Genomic DNA, 21,751 nt, shown 5'->3' with positions numbered 1-21,751 from the left:
GAGCCACAGGAGAGGCCTTTATTCCAGCGAGGGAGACAGCATGGGGGAGGGAGAAGGTGAGAGCAGAACAGAGAGTAGAAAAGGAGAGACAAAGGGCAGAGAAGAGCTGAGAGACATAGAGAAGGAGAAAAAGAGAGAGAAGATAGAACAAAGGGGAGAGGCATCTTTTATGGCTTCGGGGAAGGGAGATAGGGAGTGTGGGGTTCAGGGATTGGCAGGTGCGGCTGTAGGTGGACACCAGGAATATACGCTTCAAGCGATTGATATTGGTGGAAAGCACAGTTTAAACCTAGAGGTCACTAAGCTTGATGAGGCAAGTGGGCTTTAAGGGGAGCTAGGAGGTTTACGATAGCGCTGGGTAATTAGGTATTCAAGGGGACTGAGGCCTAGATTTAAGACAGTCCTAGGTATGCAGGCGTTCGTGGCATTCAAGGTGGCACTGAGTCCTGGATTGGGGGTTCGGTCCTGGAGTTCCTCCTTGGGACCCCAACGAGCCTGGCTGAGGCTGGACCACGCAGCAGGTTAAGGCTTTGGGGATACACGGAGCAGAGCGATCCCCACTGCTACAAGAGTCTAGACTCTTGACCCACGAGGGCTGGCCGCAGGGATGTGCGCCCTTGAAGAAGATCTGGAAAGGAAAGGAAGGGTGGGCTGGAGGAGCGCGCAGGCGCCCGAGGGGCCGAGCGTACGACCCCCAACTCCGTGGTGCAACCTAGACGTCAGTGTCGGAGACTTCCAGAAACGTTTCCAGCACACTGTCCGAGTCGAACACTGCAACGACCCCACGCACCCCTTCCACACGCCGCTCCACACAGCCGGGCCCCCGGGACCGCGGCTCCGCCCCTGCGCCCCGCCCCTCGACGGCCCCGCCCCCGGAAGCCCAGCTCCTCGTGGCCAAGCTCCCAGAAGCGGCCTCCGTTCCCCGGGAGCAGGAGGGCAGCAGAACGCCCGAGCTGCCGCTCCTCCAGCTCTAAGGGTAACCCCGACCTCGGCAGGCGTCGGCCAAACCCACTGCGCACGCGCGCACTGGGCCTTAGGGAACGGGTAGCAACAAGGCCACGCGGAGCCGCGAGACCAGTCAGCGGCTGGGGGCGGGGCTTCCGCACGCCGGGACGCGGCGGGTGACTTCCGGCAATAATCCTGAACGCGGCTGCAGCGTCAGCTCCAGGTGCGGACTGAGAAGCGGGCGTGGGGTGGACCCGGGTGGACTGGGTGTGGACGGGCCTGGACTGGGCCGCGACCTTGCGGGGTGAGGACTACCGTAGACGATCCGGGTGCTGACGAGGCTGTGAGGGTCCAGGTAAGTACAGGGCCGTGAGGGTCCAGGTGGGGATGGGCATGAGGGTCCGGGGGAGGGGGAAAGACAGTGAGTGTCCAGGTGGGGATGGAGAGTGAGTGTCCAGGTGGGGATGGACGTGAGGGTCCAGGTGTGTATGGCTGTGAGGGCCCAGATGGGGAAGGAGCTGATGGTCCAGGTGTGGAAGGGGCATGCAGGTGGACGAGGCCTGAGGGTCCAGGTGGGGATGGGGCGTGCAGGTGGATGAGGTCTGAGGGTCCTGGTGGGGAAGGGGTGTGAAGGTCTGGTGGGAACAAGACGTGAGGGTCCAGGTGGTGACGAGGTGTGAAGGTAGTTTGTGAGTGTCCTGGTGGGGAATGGGGTGAGGGTCCAGGTGAGGAAAGGTGATGGGTTGGTGAACGGGGCTGCATCTGCTTTATAGAAGCTGCTCCTAGCCATCCCATGCACCAGCCTGTTTGGCCCTGATCAGTTCCTATGCCATCCATGCATCTAGCTCCCCTTGCCCATCTGCCTTGGCACAGCCCCTTTTCCACTGGCTGGCCACAGTCTGGGCTGCTTCTTGGTCCTTGCCTCCCCCTCCGGTTCTTGGGGCACATTGTGTATGCTTTTCCTTGGGGACACCCAAGGAAGGCCTACCTGGCCTTCCCCTGCTGTGTTCCAATCAAGTCCTGGTTAGGGGTACCTCCTGTCTGACCCCCTGCTCTCTCAGGCTGGCCTTCCCCTGCCACATCCCAACCCCAGTCCCATATGCCCTGTCTGAGAAGAAGCCATGATTGTCTCAGGCTTTCTGGGTGTGAACCCCATTTCTGTTCCCAGCCACAGCTTTGCTGGTTTTTATGTTCTTTCTGGATCCAATCAGTGCCCACTGCACAGTGCTATTCATATTTGACCCCAAGTTTTCTGGTAATAGTATTAGGAAAGCAGATGAAGAAAGCAGAATCAGATATTTATCAAGTGAATGCCATTTTTTCTTCCCTGAAAACAATGCAGATTATTTTTGTAAACATTTGCAATAAAAAATACAAAAGGGAAAATAAATCCTTTTGCCAACTGTTGTTTTCTGAGTGTGAAATGGCCTTGGTGTTCATCCTGACATCCTTTTTTTTTTTTTTTTTTTTTTAATGTGTGGCCCTAGCACTTGCTTTTTGCTCACAGCTTTTATGGTTTGTGAAGATCAAGTTAACTATTGTAAATGTTGGCTCTCTCATTTACTTTCCATCTTGCTTGAAAGCAAATAGTAAAAACACATATTACCCTTTTGAAGTGTCTGTCTCCTGTCAGGTTTTGTGTGTAGAACCCTCTCTGTGTATTAGGTCCTACTGTAAGTTATGTTAGCAAACACCCCAACCTTGTCACTGTATGACACCTGCTGTGATGGGGAATCCGGGGCAGGCTGTTCCTGGTGATTACTTCAGGGATTCTCTTAGTTCCTTGTTCTCACCGGGGAAGCGAAGAATTAATCCTGAAGAACAAGAGTAATTCACATTTCCTGCTTTACGGGGGAGTGAAAACTGGGGAGAGTGGGCTGTTGGGAGTCACTCCCAGCTCATCCTGAGTTCTTCCTGGTGTTGGACCTTGTTTATTCCAGTTAGCTAAGAAGAATTTTGTCCACAATGGACAGACGCTCCTTGGTTAGTTTATTCCTCCTGGGTTCCTGCAGCACACAGCTTGATGAAGGCTGTTCTCCTGCAGGTCCTGGCACACATACCATTTGCAAGTGTCATATAGGACAGAGTCAAGAAAGACTTAAATTGTTCAGCCCAAGGACTTGCCTACCGGCATTGATGTACAATGTGTTTAAAAACTGTAGCCTGTATGAGGGGCATCACAGTGTAGTAGGTGCTCTTTGCTTTTGCTTTTCAGAATTTTAAGAAATAATTTATATTTATTTATGTGCAAGGGAGACAGACAGAGATTGATGCCCCACTTACCCACAAGAGCTGGGACTGGGCTAGGCTACAGCCATGAGGTGGGACTTCAGTCCACATATCGTAGGTGGGTGGCAGGTACCCAAGGGCTTAAACCATCGGGAACAGAGGTGGAGCTCAGACCCAACCCTGTGAGGTTGGAATTGGACATTTTAACAGTTGTGCCAAATCCCACACCTAGGAGTGATAATAGTTCTTATTTTAAGATTGCAAATACTCAAAACAGAAGTAATTTGAATATATTTATAAAGCCCTAATAATTGATGCCTTCGAGTTGAACAGCTGAATGCATTCCCATTCATTCAAACATTTTCTGACTTACAAAATCATGCTTTGTATTGGGAGTAATTTTGAATACTTGAGACATGGGCCTTGTAGGTGACAAGTTTTTTTTTTTTTCCCCTACCACTATTTCTGAGTAAATCCTTGGAGTCTGTGTGTAGTCTGTGAATGGCATAGATGACACCTTAGACTGGGATGTGCCCTGCAGGCACTGAAGCACTATCTTCCCTTGTTGTGGGCTAAGGAGTTGATTAGCACCTGTTAAACTGAGCACTACAGGGAATGGGCTTGGGGCTAAAACCACCTGGTCTAATTGGACCCAGCTGTACCCAATATTCTTGCTAATGAGGGTGTAGGGGAGAGAGTAAACAAGGAGAGGTGAAAGGGCAAGAAAGAGAGGCTTCGGAGAGATTTCCACCATCTCTGGTCTCCTGTCGGTGCCTCATCCCCAGATCCTCGCCGTGTCCACGTTACTGGCTCTGTTGGCTGGAACATTCCCTCTGCACAACCCTGAATTTGGACTGCTCTGCGCCTCCAGGCCCCTGGGGTAGTGCCATTGTCCAGTCCTTCAGCAGTGAGCACTCTGCAGCTAACAGGTTCAGACCCCTGAGTCCTTGAAGGCAAAGTGAGTTCCAGTATCTGTAGTTTGGGCAGCTCCTCATGTGATTGTCAGATATAGTCAAATGTACAGCTTTGTCTACAGGGGCTGTCTTGCTGCCTGGCTAGGTTTTGTTCTCATCTCCAGTCTTGAGTCTGACCTGAAACAGGCTCTGGAAAATCGTCAGTCCTAGCAAAACACTGCTATGTCTCTTCATTGCTGGATGTTTTGAGATTTTAATCTGAGATTGAAGTCAGCTGTAGTGCTGCGGCCTGGGGTCTGGCTTCCCTCACCTTCGTTGGGGTGTGCACTGGCTCCTCCTGATATCACTACTTTTCAGCCTCCGCTCTGGGTCAGCCACCTTCCAGCTCTGTCCTTCTATGGCCCCACTCTTGGGATGGCCAGCCATTCCATTCTTTTGAAGTCTGTGTGTTAAGGGCTACACACATACCTTACTTTCTCCTCAGAGCCTTCCTAACTGAAGGGCTGTTTGTCTCTTGATTTTAGTTTTTCTTTTTATTACTCATTAAATACTTGTGTTCAGAGGTCACTTGTAAGTGTGTTCATGCGTGCTGCACCTTGTTTTATCACAGATGTTAGTCATATTTACCCGTATATGGAATGTGTGTTGTACTTTGTTTTATTATAGTATGTTAATCATATTACCCGTGTATAGAGTTGTACTTTGCTTTATCACAGATGTCAATTATATTACCTGTGTGTGTTTTGCTGCTTTTTGTTTTTATGTTATTGAGAGCAGGAATTTTTAAAGGTTATCTTTTTTTTTTTTTTTTGAAAAGGAATTTTTGATCCCACAGTTTTATTATCTAGTGAGAAATACTTTAGAGAGGGTCCTAGCAGCCATTTTTTGCTATTGTGTTTGAAAGTTGGGCACATCTTCCCCATCACTGCCCTTTTTTGTGGCAGTGTTCTTGTCTTGCGTCTGGCGTGCTGGAAGATCAGGTGCATGTTGGAGGCAAACAGAGCTAACTCGAGACCGCTAAGTGTAGAAGGTCGATGGCTGTGAGGCAGGCGTGGAAGAGGTCCGCAACTTAGTACAGGAAGGTAAGGACTGTCTTTAAAGCCTCTGGTGAAGCAACAATGTCAGTGCATTGGTCTGTAGCTGGGAGAGACATGTTTTCACCATCAGGGAGATCCTTTGGCTCTAAAGAAAACTGACTTCATGTATGTTTCATGCACCCTTTCAGGGACAGGCCTTTGTGGCTCGCCCACTCATATGTTTGAATTTTGTGTAATGTCCTGCCTAACTCTTTTTTTCTCTTCTAAAATAATGTAAGTGTCCACTTTCCTAATTGTACTAAATAAAATCAGAAGGTGGTGTTTGGAACCCTTCATCTCTCCTAGGCTCTCTGTAGTGTGAGCAGGTGCCATCCTAAGGCCCTCCATCTCTGCTCAGGACTTGAGATGACACCGCTCCCTGCTTGAGTCCTCTTGGCTGCCTCCTGGGGCTGAATTCAATGTGGTTTTCCAACCCAAAGCTGCTTCATTGTTTCCTCTTAAAATGCTTAAAAGGCTTTCTGTTTTCTACTTATCTGTCTAGCTCTTCCTTTTCAGGTTTCCTTCTTGACTTGTCTTCATCCTCTTGTCCCCTAAATGCTGGAATTCTCAGGGCTCCACTCCACACCCATGATAGTGTTCCTGTGGCTTTGGTTGCTCTCCTGTGTTTCTCTGTTGTCCAGTAGGGTTGGTGTGTACATTCATTCACTGTGTGCTGGGTGAGCTCTATGTTCACCTTGCACTGACCTGGAGGGAAACAGACAAAAGCACCAGATGCCTACGACTCTGTCACCGTGGAAACAGTGGTGACAGGGACAACTGGTGTGGACTCTGGGGACGTGACAGCTGAGTGTACAGTGTGAACATTTGAAGTGCATCCTCCTCTCTACGTGAGGGTCCCCAGTGGTCCCTTCAGAAATGCTTAGCCTGGTCTTCACCCAATATACTTATATTTAGTTTGTGTGAGGTGGGGCTAAGCACTTCTGTGTTTTAGAAACTTCCAAGACTGATTTTAATCTCCTCCTCTTGCCCACTGGGCAAGGAGGAAGGGAATTCCAGTCCGTGGACAGAACTCAGGGTAGATTTTGCTCTAATCAAATCATACAATTTGTGAAGTAATTGTATTTTTTGTCATTTTAAAAATTAGTCCCCACACCTGGAATCCAGGCCGTCAAACCCAGCAGGCACGTCCCTCTCCTGGCAAAGGCCTCAGATCCATGTGCTGCTCATCTCAGAGTCAGGTGCTGAAAACCCAGCTCTGGGCATATGATTTCTCCTCTCAGCTTCTCAAGGGCTGTTTGACTCTGTCTAGACATTCCCTGACTCACTGTGCTTGCTGGCAAAGGCAGTCTGCAGTACCTTGCATTCTGTCCTTTTTCCTTCTGGTGTCATCCACTCTAGCCACTCCCTACAGCTTAATCCCCAGGGCTTTGTAAACCTCAGGTCTGATCAGGTTGCTTGCCTATGCAAGTTCCATCCTTCTGACTTACCTGGCCTTTAATGAGCTCTCACTTCTGGCTTCTAGCCACTCTGTCGCCTCTGCTGGTCTAGTCCAACTTCTCCCAGATTAAACTGTTGAGAGTTGCTGACCAGAAATCCACCTCATGCTATGTTGCACATAACTCTAGGCCACAGGGTTAGACTCTGCTTGTGGTAATGTTCTGTAGGCTCACCTCTGCCAGACTCCTGGCTGCTCTTTAGGAGTGCTATGCCTATGCCTAGAGCCATGGCTGCTCTGTAGGCTCACCACGCCCGAATCCCTAGCTGTTTTGTAGGGTTATCATGTCCAGAGCCCTCTACTATTCTGTAGGCTCAACCATGTCCAGAGCCCCTGAATACTCTTCAGATCTGAGTTTGGGTATCACCTCTGGTGACAACAGATGATATTGATTAGGCTGGTAAGTTGACTTGAATTAGGACACTTCAAAAGTTTGTGAGAAATAGAATTAAAGATGTTGATTTTGGGGCAAAAATGTTGAAATCTGTGTACAATTTTTTCATGATATTTATGTGAGCTTCTTAAAGACAGTTCAGATGTACTCATCATTTTAGGATAATTGTGGTGTCACATTGTTGGCATGATTTTATCACTAATAATGAGGGAGGCTGACTGGTAAGCAGACATTCAAATATTGAGTAATGATTTTAGTGTTTAAGATCCATGGACAACTGTTCTGGAGAATCTAGATGGCGGAATAGGGTAAGGACACGTTTAAACAGATGGAGAAATATTAACCAGTATGAAGCAGAGAGGGTACGTTCCAGGAAATAGGAGAAGACAGAACAACAGCAGAGGAGTACCCGGAGGTACTCCTAACAGCAGAGGAAAGCAGTGGACAAGACGGTGTGCTGTTGCAGTTACTGATACCCCAGCAGCATTCAGCAAATGGTGATCTGAATTGCATGAGCAACCAGAACTCCACCAGCAACAGGTGGGAAGGGATGTTTACCAGGAGCTCTGGAGGTGAACCCAGGCAAAGAACTGCCCATTCTGTTGGTCTGTTTGATTTGACTAGGAGCAGAGACAGAGTGGCAGATCCCAGATGGGCTGTGCGAGAACAGGGTGAATTTCACAGCCCAGTCTGCCCATAGAGCTGAATCGGGCACAGTTTTGTTTAAGGAGGCAAAAGCTAGGGAAAGGATTGAGCATGCACTGAACTGGGAGTGAATTCATTTCTGGCTCAGCGAAATGCAGTAATATGGCATTCTACAGGTTCCACCCAAGACAGGTCCAAGTAGCACTCAGACCTGACAGCAAGCAGATCAAGAACTCTGGTAGTGGCACATCAGGTGCCATTTTGTATAGTGTGGAAAAAGTTTTAAGACTGTAGGGGACAACAGTGAGTTGTGCATGTGCAGAGCTTGTGAGAACTCACTGAGCTCAGTGCATTGCACTGGTCCCACAGGAAAATAATACTATGGCATCGTATGGGTCATAAACTCCGTGTGGCCCTCAGACCTAACAGCCAATAGCTTCTGGCAAGATCAGCACCAGCAACAACCTAGCTATATAGGACACCTGGTGTCTCCCTAATCCTGACACCTGCTGCAACCAGAAGTGGGAGAAAGGTTGTACAGACAACAGTGCAGTCTCAGCACAGTATCATAGGACATGGAGACTGGTGAGCCAGGAGCTCGGGCTACTGAGACCATGGTGGAAATCTAACATAAGAACCCAGACCTGGAACTCTGGAGGGAGTGGCACAAGTGCTTGCAAACAAAGAACCATGTACCAACTGCAATAAAATTGAACTGTAGACCTGTGGGTGACTCAGCTTAGAAACCTGCCCCAAGGAGAAGACTCTGCTAACCAGAAATACAATTACCAAGAACGAAGGAGGAGACAAAGGCACAAAGAATATGACTGAAGACTCTTCTGCAAAGGAGCAAAAGCTTTTGCCAACCTTAGAGTTCACTGAGGAAGACATTGAGAAAATGAGGGATACAGAATTCAAAATACTTGTTATAAAGCTCCTTAACAACGAGAAGCATATAAAGCAGGCATTCAAGGAATTTAAGAAGTATGTCACACTGGAAAATAATTAAATGAAAGCTGATACATCAGAAATGAAGAATAGAATGAAACAAATTAAAAGTACAGTGGAGAGTCTCAAATAGAATGAAAGAGGCAGAAGAAAGAATCTCAGAATTGGAAGATATTTTCTGTCAACAGAGGGAAACAAACAAAAAGCTAGAAGCAGAGCTGAATTAGGCTAAAAAAGCATTCAAGAATTGAAAGACACTATTAAAAGGTCAAATATAAGAGTTATGGGAGTCTCAGAAGATGCAGAATGAGATACTGGGATTAAAGGTGTATTTAATGAAATAATAAGGGAAATTTTCCCTAATCTCGAGAAAGAATTGGAAAACAACATCCAGGAGGGGCACAGGACTCCCACTAGGGTTTACCAAAGGTGATCTTCACCAAGACACATGATAATAAGCTCTCTTCAGTTGAACATAAGGAAAAGATCCTTAAATGTGCACATGTAAAAAAATTAATTGACATATAAAGGAATGCTAATTAAACTCACAGGAGATCTCTCACAAGAAACTCTACAGGCAAGAAGAGAATGGAGTGACATAATCCAGATTCTAAAAGCAAAAAATTGTTGGCCCAGGATAGCATACCCAGGAAAACTTTTTGTCTTTGAAAATGAAATAAAATTCTTCCACAGTAAAGAAAAACTCAAAGAATATGCTTATTCCAGACCTAACCTACAAATGATACTTAAAGATGTTCTCTTGACAGAGAAAAGGAACAGCGCCCATCAAAGGCAAATGCTAAGAACTTCCCAGTGAAATAACAACAGAAGACTAAATCAATGAACAACCATTGCTAAAATGACAGGACCAAATTTCTACCCATTCATATTACCCTAAATGTAAACAGCTTAAACTCATGAATGAAATGTCATAGTTAGTAGATTGGACTACAGGAGACACATCTCAGCAACAAAGATCAGCGGAAACTATATCTCATGGATTTTTATTTATTTCTTTTTTTGGTTAGTTTCATCTCTTCAAAACACTTTCTTCTGATTAAATTATTCAGTGACTCAGATCGTACAGTAGCATTGTTTTCTTCACGAAGGTTCTTGATTTTATTTCTTCAGTGACACATTAGTCATTCAGTAGCATGTTATTTAACTTCATGATGTTGTTAATTTTTTTTTCCTGTTGTTGGTTTTGTGGCTTTTCCTTTAAGGGAATGTGTAACTGTGTAATGGAGACTATCATATCTAGTAGCATGTTATTTAACTTCAGACTGTTGTAAATTTCTGTTTTTCTTCCTGTTGCTGATTTTGTATTGTGGCTTTTCATTTAAGGGGATGTGTAATAAATGTGTAATGGAGACTGTCATAACCAGATGTGAGGATGCAATGCAGTATGCATCTCTACTTCCAGACAAAGATGGACTCCCAATGAAACTGTTCACTATATCTTGACAATAGGATGCTGGACTCTGCCTATGTCTATGCCCACAATGATGGACATTTGACTGTGTATGAAGAACTATACTATAGTAACGATAAAGGGGAACACAGTGAGGGTGGAGGGTATTGGGGATCGGATAAGGCAATTCCCAGGGATAATAATAAAAGGACATAAAATTTAAAAAAATCCATGAACAACTGTTCTTAATGAAAATCTTTTGGTATATATATATATATTAGCAAATGTTTTTATTTTTTAGGATAAATATGCCATTTTTGGGTCAGGACTGGAGGTCTCCTGGATGGATTTGGATTAAAACAGAAGATGGATGGAAAAGGTGTGACTCCTATAGTCAGAAACTTGAAAAAGAACATAACCAGTGTGGCCTCAGTCACAACCTGTAAGTCGCAGCTTTACCTGTTAATTCAGGGCACAGAAAAGGATGCTCATAAATTAATGTTATTGAGTATGTCCTACTTGTCCAGGAGACAGGTGTCAGGAGACAGGTAGGAGTTTGTCCACCCAGGAGGTGGTGTGGGGATAGCTAAGAATTGGTTCGCTCGGGAGGCAAAGGTGAGAATATTGCTGGGAGTTTGTCTATTAAAGGTACAGGCGAGAGGAGTCAGTTGAGAGTTTTATCACTGGTGAGGCTGATTGAGGAGATGTCTGAGATACAAATGTGAGGTCACAGATTAGAATTTTCCAGCCAGGACACAGATGGCTTAAACTATTAAGATTGGTTCTTTCTTTTCTTAAAGTTAATTTATGTAATGCCTCACTTTGGTTTTCTGGATATCTGTGTCTACTTTGAATGGGTAAGTGTTTCTCAAATCATGTCTGTCTTCATTTATGACCTTGAGATGTGAATCCGTTAGATATTCTCCATTTGGCTTTAAAACTGACAGAATGGGGTTGTTACAGGGTGACTGAGAAATTCATCAAAGGAAGGTTGGAGGCTCAGCTTGACTTTTGGTATTAAAGGGCCCAGTTTATTGGCTGAATAATAATTTTTTTTTCATCCCAGCCCCTGAACTATATGGTATTAGTATCCTGCTTTTTCATGATTTCTTTGCTAATTCCAGTGAAGGTCTGTTGGCACATTGGCCAAGCTGTTGGACCACCAGGGAGTCAACATGGGTGTGAGCCTAAGCTCAGATTTGGTTTCTGCTCTAGCTGCAACAAGTGGACAGAACGATGTACAGGTCACCACGGGTCAAGCCAAAGGGCAGCACTGCGGACTCAGATTCCTCAGTAATTTTGGTGTAAACTTCTAATACCTTTCTTCATTTTGGTGACACTTGATCAGTAATGGAGAAAGGAACATATGCTCCAGTGGTTCCAAAATCTCCTTTGGCCACCTCTCTGTGTGTCTGGGTGGCACCAGGCTCCACTCTGAGCAATTCCAGCCGGGCTTTCCTCTAGTAGAGGGGGAAAGTTAGCTTGTAGGTGTGGGCAGGTATGTGAAGAATTATTGACTAGGGGTTAAGGGTTCTGAATCCCTTGGGGATGGGTCTGATACTGGGACAAGCTGAGCTCAAGGTGGTGGGGCTCTGGTGGTAAATCCCTCACAGTGGGTCATCATTCTGTCTGTCTGCTGTCCTATGTGTCCTGTTTCTCCAAAGGACAGGGGCACAGCAGAGGCTAAGCACAGCTCCTTGTAAAGCAGGGGTGATGAAGGTATGAATGTGCAGAATTTATTTGCAAGGCAAGTATTTATAGACAGAGAAGGGAAGTAAGGGGAGAGAGGTCTTCCATCTGCTGGTTCACTCCCCAAATAACTGCAATGGCCAGAGCTGAGCTGATCTGAAGGCAGGAACCTCCTTTAGGTCTCCCATATGGGTGCATGGTCCCAAGGCTTTGGGCCATCCTCTGCTGCTTTCCCAGTCCATAAGCAGGGAGCTGGATGGAAAGTGGAGCAGCCAAGACACAAACTGGTGCCATAGAGGATGCCAGAACTACAGGGTGGAGGATTAGCCTGCTAAGGCACTGTCATCAGCCCCTCCCAATTTCTCATGAAGATTAATTTATTTTAAAAGAGTTAGAAAGGAAGAGATAGAAGGATCTACCATCTGCTGGCTCACTCCCCAGATGGCTATGATAAATTGGACTGGGCCAATCTGAAGCCAGGAGCCAGGAGCTTCTTCCATGTCTCCCATATGGGTAGCAGGGACCCAAATCTGTGTGCTGGCATGTGCTGCTTTCCCAGGCCATTAGCAGGGAGCTGGATGGGAAGCAGAATAGCCCGGATTAGAACTGGCACCCATATAGGATGCTAATGCTGGAAGGTGGAGGATTAGCCTGTTTGAGCCTTGTGTCTGCCCTTTAGTGTTCAAGTTGTAAAGGAGATAACCCAGAGGTGAATCAATGGTGATGAATGGGGGTGATCCATGGTATCAAAAGGCCTTTTGTGACCTAGGGAGAGGAAAGGAAGATGGGGAAGGAGTGGGCCACAGCTCCTGCTTTGCCCAGGCATCCATGGCCTCTGAGGCTCTCTGTGAGGACGTGAAATAGTTTGAATCTGGTGTCCTGGAGTCTTCAGTCACACCCTTTGGCACCTGTGTGCAGATCAGGACCTGACCTCCAAGACCTCCAACAGGATTCTTGGGAACCTGTCGGGTGAGGTGGGGGCTACAGGGTTAGTTGTGAACAATTTTAGGCCTTGGTCGTGCTGTTCCAGCAAGATGATAGCTTGTTGATGGCCTCAGGCTCAGCCAGTAGTGATGTGCTAGATCTGTGAAAATGTTTCTGAAAGTTTTCAGTTGAAGGAAGAGTAGAGTACACCTGTCAGTCCTTTCCCAGGACCACACCCAGGCCCGCGTTCTAAGCTGTACCATGGGGATGACAACGCTATAATCAGCAGTGATGGTGGGGAATGTTAGTGTCAGATCACATGGGTACTGAAGCTCAAGACTGGAGGATGGCATGTGCCAAGGGGCTTTCCACAGAGGCAGCACAGGTGCCCCAGGGTCAGAGGATGCCAGCCCTTATTTTCCATGTGTGGGAAGATACGAAGTGCCTAGGAACCAAACACCTTGTTGGTGAAAGTGACATAATATGCAAGAGAACTCATCCCAAAGGAGCAAAAAGGCAGGAGCTTTAGAGACAAGCGAAAGGAAGGTTGGGCACTGCAGGAAGTCCATGGCCAGCTAGCAGTAGGAAAAAAAGAAGACTGTGGGTGCTGTGCAATTGGGAGCAGTCCTCCACTGCTTTCTCAAGTTCTTTGTGAAGGACCAAAGGGTGTCAGACTTGGAGTGTTGGCCTTCTTGCATTCCCCCAGTCCCTAGGTGCAAAAAAATGAAAATGTGCATCTTTAATTTTGAGGGCATGGGTTGCTGTTTACATTTTTTTTTTTTTTTGCCACAAAGAAGAAACTTAAAAGCTTTTCACATCAGTTAGCTTTTGCTGTCTGATCTTACTTGCTTATTTCATAAAAAGAACTATGGAGAATGCTTTTTGTTTCACACTTCCATGGTGAAGCTGTGTGCTTTACTGATTTCGCTGTAGTTGATGCTTGATGAGAAGATACACAGTGTATGCAGAAGGGCACAGATTCACCACCCAAGCTTACACATTCATTCATGCAGAGTATCACTCACATGTCCCCAGGGATTTATAGTTCTGCCTATAGTTCTGCCTACTCTGTGTTTGTTGAAGCATTTTGATGACTGAAACAACTTGGCAACCATGTCAGAGCATTTAGGAAGTTTTCAAGTGCTCCTCAAGTTTTCTGCGTAATGCTCTCCCTCCCTAGAACTAGGAGATATCTAAGATTTCTCCAAGTGAAAACCCAGTATTCTACATTGCTCTAGTAATTTTGACCCATTATATGTTGCTATGAAAGTTAATCAGTACTTTCAGAACTTACTGTCATTTTTGTTTGGGGCTTGTAAATTATAATCAGATATTTATCATATTCTGTTACAAAAGAGAAAGCAAAGGATAATTTCCCTGAAATGACTGTTTTAATAAAGTGTACTTTTATTTCAGTATCCTGAATAGTGAAAATGAGGACGTTTTCAGTAATGAAGACCATGAGTGTGCATCCAAGAAAAGGAAAAAGGACCATTTTAGAAATGATGCAAATTCCCAAGGTAAGATCATTCTCATTAGTAATTTTTGGCATTATCCTCCAAGAAGTTGATGTTCTGAGTTGCTTTGGAAGGGCTGGCTGGTGAAGGCAAGGTAAGAGAAATGTGTCAGTGGTGGCTCTGAGAATGGGAACACGTGATGTGGTGGCATTGCAGCCCTTTTACTGGAGTTGGAACATGTCCAAAGCCTGAAAACCAGCCATGCTGCTGAGTGATTTCTTTGTGGCCATGGATTCAGTTTATTCCCAAGCAATACGGCCAAACCTAGCTAGCTTCACTTGTGTAATATCACTGGAGATGGGAGCAGGATATAGTGTAGTTGGAGCAAGGATTGTGAGTCCTCCATTCAGTGTGGGATAGGGGGTGCCAGGAGGCAGACTCATCTGCCTCATGCTGTCACACATGCAGCCACACATCCCCAAGGCTGTCATAGTACTGCCTTATATACTGCCTCCTATCAAGGTGACTGTCCCCACACAGTCTCACTACCTCCCGTCACTGTGACTGTCCCCTCACAGTCTCACTACCTCCCGTCACTGTGACTGTCCCCACATAGCCTCACTACCTCCCGTCACTGTGACTGTCCCCTCACAGTCTCACTACCTCCCATCACTGTGACTGTCCCCTCACAGCCGCACTACCTCCCGTCACTGTGACTGTCCCCACACAGCCTCACTACCTCCCGTCACTGTGACTGTCCCCACACAGCCTCACTACCTCCCGTCACTGTGACTGTCCCCTCACAGCCTCACTACCTCCCATCACTGTGATTGTCCCCCTCACTGCCTCACATCATTGTGACTGTCATTGCATTGCCTCATGCACTTCCTGCTCTGCTGCCTCACCTCACTGTTAACATCACTGCAATGCAGTCTCATCACTAGAATTGTCAGCACACTACCTCACAGCATTGTGATTGTCACCCCATTACATCACATTATTAAACTCACATCATTTGACTCTTTGGAACTTAAGTTATATCAAAGTTGTGTTTCTAGGGCAATAAAAGAGTAGAACTCTCGTATATATAATAATTGATGGATAAATGCATTTTTTAGAATATAGTCCTTATTGATTCCAGTTTTAGTCCATGATGCTAAGTCTTGGTTTTCCTTTAAATCATTTTCTATGTGAGAGTGTTTCAGTAACTTTATAATCACTGTAAGTAAACCAAGAAATGCTGTTTATGTTTAGCTGAATAAAAGCATCTATATTTAATAACTTATGCGACTTTGTTAACATTTACAGTAATTAAGATTTTTTAAAGCTTAGTTGAAGTGATTTACCAGATTTTAAACAGAAAGTTAATTTTTATTGTAGGTTTCTATCGTGAAAAATGGATCTATGTCCATAAAGAGAGCACAAAAGAAGTAAGTATTTTGTCACAAGAGTGTTTCTTCTCTCTGCGTATGTTTCATTATATTAAGTAAATTACTTCCTTGGCCATGCCAGATATTTGTTTACTTTCCAACTGTTGCATGTGCATGAGTGACTTTTAAAGCACAATGTATATGGGAGGTGCTTCATGTATAATTTGTGCATGTGTCATTGTGTGGTGCATGTAGTGCGTGTTTTTATTATTGTGTTATACATTTATTCAGCCTACACTAAATGTGAATAGTGTGTATTCTGTGTGGAGTGTAGGGGAGTGAATATGGTGATTACAGTATGTTGGCTCTGTGTCATGGATATGTTGGATTTAAGGTGTGTGCGTTTAAGTGTATGGATTATGTGTTGTTATGATGGGTATGTATTGATTGTGTTGTGTATCAAGTACAAGTAAGTGTGTGTAGTTTGCCGAGTATGTATACAGGGTGTGTGTAACATCTACATGTGACTGCAGTGTATAGTGTATGTAGGGTCAAGGTTGGGTGTGCAGTGTATGGAGTGCGAGTATGAGAGCTGTATGACATGGGAGTGTTGATTGTGTCAGGTAAATGGGTTTATGGCGTGAGTAGTAGTAGTGTGTGTCAGGGGTGTGTATGTGTGTTTCAGTGTGAATGTGTGCAGTATAGGTCATGTGTAGTGTGTTGAGTGTATGTAGAGTACTCAGTGTGTTGAGTCTGAGTATAGGAAGTGGGATATATAGTATGCCAGATGTGAGTGCATATATATAATGTGTCAGCTGTATATGTGTGGCATGTGTGTGCTGGATGTTTGTGTAAGGTATGTATATAACTTGTACAGGTATTTGTTGGGAGTGTGTGTTGAGTCTATGTGGTGTGTGTAATGTGTCAGGTGTGTATGCCTTGAGTGTTGTGTCAGTAGTGAGTGTGGATATGTAGTGTGTGCACGTGGCATATGTGCTCGGTATGAGTAGGTTATGTATGTTGGGTGTGAAAGTGGGATGCAGTATAGGGTGTGATTATAGTGTGGGGTGTGGGATGAGTGTGGGATATGTATGTCAGATGTCAAGTTTGTTGGTTGTCTAGGATATGCATTCACCTGTGTATGGGTTGTGTGAAGTGTGTGTGGTGAGAATAGATGTGTTGCATGAAGTTCAGGGTGAATGTGATCCATTGTATCTGTAGTGTGCAGTAAGTGTGAGTGTGCTGGCTGTGTGAAGCACAGGCACGTGTGTGTCTAGTGTGCGCAGGATGTGATTATGGATGTGAGCTGTGGTATAAATGTAAAGTGTCGAGTTTCTGTGATGTGCAGGGTGTTGAGTGTGTAGAAAGTGCATTCACATGTGTGTAACACATGTTCTTTACCCATACCCCCGTGGTTCCTTTCTGGGGAGCCCCCAGAGCTCGCCAGCTGGATGGGTGAGTGTTCCTGGCCTCTGCCTCTACAGGGAACCCACTGTGCAGTTTGAATTCTTTCTCTTGCCAAGTTAGCTAATTTTTTTATGATCCATGAAGCATACTTCTAGTTCCTTTACTCAGTATTAGAGAAGCTTATTTTGGAAGCTCTGTGTTTATTTTGTTTTGTGTGAGTGGCTGTCTGTCTTATTGAATCATGTTAGGGAAAGCTAAGGTGTTTTGAAACTAGCCCTGCATCATGGTAAGTGAAGATCAGATTCTCAGGAAAAAAAAATCTGACTGGCCCTGCATGGTGATAGTCAGTCCTCAAGGTGGACCTAACCTGACAGACTAACCTGTGACAGGCTGTGAAGTCTTTCTTTGACTCAGTGTTGGTGCCTTGAGCACAGGGCAGAGTCTAGAGAGGAGCTTGTTGGAAGGTAGGGCTGTCCTGTGGGTCCTGGGAGCAGGGATATGAGCAGGCTCAGGAAGAGACCAGAGCCCATAGCCCACAGGTCTGAGGTGTTGGTATGTGCTCAGCTCTGCTCACCTGCTCCAGGGTGGTCACAGCAGCTCCAGGGGGTCTCAGGACATGGTTTGGTGTTGCAGTTCTGGGACCCTGTGGAGAACACATGCACACAATACAGACTGCCACTGGTCGGAGCTGCCTCAGTGTCGGAGCACCCTTGACTACAGTTCTGTTCCCCAGGAGGACACGGGGCGAACACACTGACTCGGTGTGCACACGTTAAGACTGTACCTGTGACCTGAGACAAAAGGGATCAGCTGTTGTGCATCCCCCTGACTGAGACGCTGGGATCAGCTGTTGTCTATGATCTGGCTCCACAGTGACTGGAGGGTGACCTGTCACTGTGTTTGCTGTTCGTTCCAGTTTGTGCCCCCACAGCTCTTAAACAGTGTATCTTTTTAGCATTTCAGATATGGAAGGAGTAGTTCAAAATGGTTTAGCCCAACATGCAAATCTGAACCAGATGATATAGAATGTGGGTTGTGGGCCTGGTGTGGTGGCCTAGCAGCTAAAGTCCTCACCTTGGGCTCACCGAGATCCCATATGGGTGCCAATTCTGATCCTGGCAGCTCCACTTCCCATCGATTTCCCTGCTTGTGGCCTGGGAAGGCTATCGAGGACAGCCCAAGGCCTAGGGACCCTGCACCCGTGTGGGAGATCTGGAGGAAGTTCCTGCCTCCTGGCTTCGAATTGGTGCAGCTCTGGCCGTTGATGCCACCTGGGGAGTGAATCATCGGATAAAAGATCTTCCTCTCTCTCCTCCTCTCTGTATATCTGACTTTACAATAAAAATAAAAATAAATCTTTAAAAAGAAGAATGTGGGGTGCATCCTTGGAGAATTCTCAGATCAGAGGGGGTGCCTCTGCAGGACTAAAGAGTTCTATTTCAGTCTCTTTTTTACTCTCAGGTCTGACTTCCAGTTTCTTTGGGTTTTCAGTGCTCAGTGTCCACACTGCCAGCGTGGAAAGGACCTGCCTTGTCCAGCCTTGCCTCCCACATGCCAAGGGCCTCTCCCAGCCATATCCATGCATGCTGCCAGCACCTATACCTTATGCTAGAGCTACACAAGTCACCTGTGTCTTACCAGAAGTTGTGTCCCATTTTTATATCTTAACAGTGTCTCCCCTCAGTCTGTCCCCAGGAAAGTAAACCAACAATATACTTAATAAAAGTTTTCTGTGTTATTGTATCATCAATAACATTAAAATAAGTTTCCATGTATAAATATGCCTTGGTTATGCATAAGTGGCTTAAATTTAATTGCTATAATGTTACTCTCATCTTCAGAATAAAGACAGTTGTCCTTTGGCAGTTTTTTAAAGTAATTTTAAAAAGCACTTTTGTGCATTCTAGTTGCGTTTGCCTGTTGGCTAGTTCTGACAGTCTGTTGACTCTAGCTCCCTTGTGTTGCTTCTCAGAGGCATGGCTACTGCACCCTGGGAGAAGCCTTCAACCGGCTGGATTTCTCAAGCGCCATTCAGGACACGCGGAGGTTCAACTATGTGGTCAAGGTATGTGTTCTCAGGTCTATGGATGACTCTTTAAGAAATACACCATGAAGCTGCTATGTGTCAGAGGGTTCAGATGCTTCTGGAATCTTCTCAGCTACTGTTTGCTGTGTAGGACAGAAAGTGGACCAGGAGCTGGAGGAACAGAGGAAACTGAGGATCTAGGGTGTTTCTGCTGGGAGATTTCACCAGCCCTGTGGCTAATGCCACACAGCTCCTCAAACAGTGCCGGGGCAAGAGGTTGCAGGTGTGCTTGATTCTCTTGCATCCTCCACTCTTTTTCCTAAAGAAGAGGAAGGACTAACTGACAAGCAAAAGGAATTTTGTTCAAGTATGGCTTTTTTGTACAGGTTTTATTGCATTTATGATAGCTCTGACAAAATTTTAAATTGGTTTGTTCAGTAGAGGGACCTGAGCCTGTTACATTTGCCATGGCTGTATTTATATACAGGCCGATGGCAGTGCACTCTGCTCTCCTTCCTTGTGCTGGAGGCGAGGTGTGAGTTAAGGTGTGTGGGATCATCATCCTGGCTCTTGGTGTGGTGGCATGAGGCCTTGGGAAGGTTTCTTCTACTACTTATCCAAGTCTCCTGGGAGGAAAGCAGGAGGGGTAGTGGGGGAAGCTGTGGGGAGGGTAATCTCCTCAGTTTAATCCCAGCAGGATGTTTGAGGGCTCTGCTGTGGCATGTGTGACCAACATCTGGCTGCCACGCTTGTGTCTGGGCTCTCCCTACTGGGATCTCAGGGACAGCTGCATCCTGATGAGCAGAACTGCTCCTTAGGTGCCTGTCACACAAGTGGGGAAACAGAGCCCCATCTCAGCTTCATGAAAGCATTCTGCCATTGATGTCAGCAGAGATGTATTTTACGGGGAGCATGAAAAGTTCAGACCATGTGTGGTTGGGTTTTAGTAGGTATGTGTGGACATCGTGGATGGAAGTCAAAGTGAGATAGAGGCCAGGGAGGGAAGAAGGTGCAGCTCCAGACTGACTGGGGGAAGGTCAGGTACCTCTTGTGGTGCCAGGGCTAGGTCTGTTGTGCCTTTTGACCTGTGGGCTTCCTTGTGATTTTACTGTATCCTCATATCACATATGGCCGTTATTTATCAGGCAACTTTTCTTCAGAATCACTCTTTGAAAATGGAACCAACTTTTGGCATATAACTGGCATTTTCTATCCATGTAAAATGAACACATAACCAGAATGAGATGCAGTACTGTGTGCCAGTGGCTGAGCTGGAAGCACAGGGAAGCCCTAGTGGCAGGCAGGATCACCTGGTGAGTTTAGGAGGAAATTCCCAGCCTCAGAATCATTTTCGCCAATTTCAAGAGTTTCCCTAACAGATGCACTCCTGTCTGCATCCTGCTGAAAACCAGTCCGGGGCCCTCCTTGCATGACCTCTGTGGTAAGTGGGGGTAGGGGGTGCTCACCTGGCTGGACTTAGGGGCATTGTCCCCCCCCCCACACCAGTGTCCCTGACTTGTCCTTGGTTCCATAGCCTCCTGTGTCTCCAGGGGACATGTGGCCAGCTGTACTTGGTATGGGTTTCCAATACTTCTTCATAACAGGCCCAAGAAGCTTTCTCCCTGGGCAGATAGTGTCAGGTCAGATGCAACTTTGTTCTGACCCTGGGAACAAATGGCTCCTTGCATCTAACTCATCTTAGAGCTCACTTCCCATTTGTCCACGGACAGTCACATCCAGCACCTTGTGCACTGAGAACTGGCACGTGAGTGCCTATCTAAAGAGCTTGACAATAGATTCATGTGGGATGGACGCTTGCCCCTGTCATCATTCCATCACATGGGTGTGCTGGTGAGGCCGGCTCGAATTCCACTGGCACAGCATTCAGCAAGATGATCACAGTGACCTGGCTGGGGCCTGACCCTCCTTGACCCTCCACATTGTGGTGCCAGCAGCCTCATGGGAAGGTCCCAGCGTGAGTCCCAGGAAGCAGGGCTTGGTTTGTTCACAGGTAAGCCCTTCATAGTGGGCTGCTAGGCTCTGGGCAGGCAAGAACTGGACACAGAAATGCAGCCTGTGTCTGCACAGCTGCCTCTTTTTCCTGGATGAAAAGGGTTTAGGCTGTGGGTGTTTAAGTCTTAAAAACAGAAAAAGCAAAACATACTATTTATGTAAAATGAGCAAATTGCATGTGTTTCACAATACAATGATAATTCTCACCCTCCCACATTCTGTATCCATTCTCCTTCTTCCTTATTTTTGCTTTATTTTTTGCAATGGCATACTTTGATTTTATTTCACATTCACCTTTTCAAACTGCATTGGGTAAAGCTTTCAAGAAATAACAAGTAGACACCCTGTAAACCATAACCAAATTTCAAAATATCAATCTTGCTAACATAGAGTACTCTTTTTGTGCTCTGTGTATTAATACGACAGATCAGGGAAAACACAATGTCTGGCTTTTTGGGACTAGCTGATTTCACTAAGCTAAATGGTTTCCAATTGCATCCATTTTATTGCAAAAGTCAGGATTTCATTCTTTTTGATGGCTGAGTAATATTCCATAGTGTGGGAGTGAGGGGAATCACATTTTTAAAATTTTCTTTATTCACTCATTGATGAACAGCTGGCTTGATTCTGTATCGTAGCTTTGGCAAATTGAGCTACAATAAGCACCGGTGTACAAATAACTCTTTCAGATGTTGCTTTCATTTGTTTTGGGTAAATTTTCAGTGGTGGAGTAGCTGGGTATATGGTAGATCTTTTTTCAGAGCTCCTAGGAGTCTCCAAACTTTCCTTCTTACTGATTGCACTAGTTGACATTCCCATGTGTGTAGTTTAGGGTGCCTTTTCTCCA

General features: G+C 45.9%; 1 protein-coding gene across 6 annotated transcripts in view; it reads left to right on the top strand.

Moving 5' to 3' along the window:
• Positions 1–901: 901 nt before the first annotated feature.
• The window catches only part of FBXO25 (F-box protein 25), a 45,627-nt gene continuing 24,777 nt past the window's right edge, over positions 902–21,751 (top strand). Inside the window, exons 1-5 of one of the 6 annotated variants that reach the window (XM_058659823.1) lie at positions 902–1,168; positions 10,320–10,460; positions 14,048–14,151; positions 15,469–15,518; positions 18,838–18,930. In XM_058659823.1, coding sequence (XP_058515806.1) covers positions 10,327–10,460; positions 14,048–14,151; positions 15,469–15,518; positions 18,838–18,930 — 381 coding nt within the window. In that variant the 5' untranslated portion in view covers positions 902–1,168; positions 10,320–10,326. The other 5 variants (XM_058659825.1, XM_004590886.2, XM_004590887.2 and 2 more) reach the window with 5 other exon arrangements.

Source organism: Ochotona princeps, unplaced genomic scaffold (assembly GCF_030435755.1).
Source record: "Ochotona princeps isolate mOchPri1 unplaced genomic scaffold, mOchPri1.hap1 HAP1_SCAFFOLD_116, whole genome shotgun sequence".
In the NCBI taxonomy this organism is placed as follows: domain Eukaryota; kingdom Metazoa; phylum Chordata; class Mammalia; order Lagomorpha; family Ochotonidae; genus Ochotona; species Ochotona princeps.
Note: the sequence above shows the minus strand (reverse complement) of the source record. Positions and strands in the feature narration are given on the sequence as shown.